The 1,398-nt window shown below is 58.7% G+C and overlaps 1 protein-coding gene across 1 annotated transcript; it reads right to left on the bottom strand.

Moving 5' to 3' along the window:
• Positions 1-593: 593 nt before the first annotated feature.
• LOC103762652 (small proline-rich protein 2B) lies at positions 594-1,010 on the bottom strand. The gene has a single exon (XM_025894577.2). The coding sequence runs from the start codon at positions 1,008-1,010 to the stop codon at positions 594-596; it is 417 nt and encodes a 138-aa protein (XP_025750362.2).
• Between the last annotated feature and the right edge of the window lie 388 nt (positions 1,011-1,398).

Genomic DNA, 1,398 nt, shown 5'->3' with positions numbered 1-1,398 from the left:
CAGCTGGACATCTGGGACAGAAAATCCACAGCTGGACATCTGGGACAGAAAATCCACAGCTGGACATCTGGGACAACACAACCATGGCTCAACAGCTTTTCCAGCACAACCATGGTTCAACATCTTGGACAGAAAAACCACAGCTCAATAATTTTCCAGCACAACCATGGCTGGACAGCTTGGACAGCACAACCATGGCTCAACATCTTTTCCAGCACAGCCATGGCTCAATAATTTTCCAGCACATCCATGGCTAAACATCTTGGACAGAAAAATCATGGCTCAATAACTTTTCCAGCATAACCATGGCTAAACATCTTGGACAGAAAAACCACAGCTCAATAATTTTCCAGCCCAGCCATGGCTGGACATCTTCCCCAGATGCCCAACAGTCCGATACCATCCAACTGCAGCCACCAAACCCAGAGGTGCTGAGGCAGCAGGAGCAGAAGTGTCACGGGAGGGAAAGGGCAGAACCAGTCAGAGAGGACGTTTCCCAGGGCAGAGGCCCCGGGGTGGGCAGAGCAGGAGGGGTCTCAGAGCATGCCAGGGGGGTCTGTAGCCGGGGTGTCCGTTCCGGGGGCGCTCCGGGCTCAGCAGGGCCGGGAGCAGACGGGCTCCAGGCACACGGCGTCGCAGGACTCCACGCACTTGGTGGGGCAAACCTCCACGCAGGGGCCCTGGCAGGGCTCGGGGCACTTGGTGGCACAGGGCTCGGGGCACTGGGCCGGGCACTGCGGGGCGCAGGACTGGGCACAGACGTCCACGCACTGCGGGGCACAGACGTCCACGCACTGAGGGGCACAGGGCTGGGCACAGACATCCACGCACTGGGGGCTGCAGGAGGAGCTGCACTGGGTGGCACAGGGGGCCTGGCAAACCTCCACGCACTGCGCCGGGCACGGCTCGGGGCACACGGCCTGGCACGGCTCCACCACCCGCTTCACCCCCTTCTGCAGGCAGATGGGAGGGGGCAGGCAGGGCTGCTTGCACTGCTCGTAGTAGGACATCCTTCCCGGGGGGGGCACCGACGGGCACAGCTGCGAAGAGACACAGGAAATCAGGATATGGAGAGTTTTCCCCCCTCCAGGCGCCGGTTCCCGGCGTGTGGGACCGTTTGTGGTCAGGGGGAGGAAAACATCGCCCGGGTGGGGGATTTCTGCCTTCAGATCTGGGCAGGTAACGCCGCCAGGTTATTCCTTCCTTTCCTGGGAATGCTCAGGAGTCACCCTTAGGGAGCCCAGGGCTGTCAGCTCTGGAGAATCGCCCACAGTGAAACTTTGGAGGAGCCACGATGTGAAAATGGTTCATTTCCTGGCTTTCTTAGTTAAATCAGGAATTTTTCCTGGTTCATTTCCTGGCTTTCTTAGTTAAATCAGGAATTTTTCCTGGTTCATT

The sequence above is a fragment of the Manacus vitellinus genome, unplaced genomic scaffold (assembly GCF_001715985.3).
Source record: "Manacus vitellinus isolate BGI_N305 unplaced genomic scaffold, ASM171598v3 scaffold_169_pilon, whole genome shotgun sequence".
Taxonomy (NCBI): Eukaryota; Metazoa; Chordata; class Aves; order Passeriformes; family Pipridae; genus Manacus; species Manacus vitellinus.
The sequence above is the reverse complement of the archived record's forward strand: the minus strand, read 5'-3'. Positions and strand labels throughout refer to the sequence as shown.

Coding starts and splice junctions, on each gene's coding strand:
- LOC103762652 (XM_025894577.2), bottom strand. CDS start 1,010: ATGTCCTACTACGAGCAGTGCAAGCAGCCCTGCCTGCCCCCTCCCATC.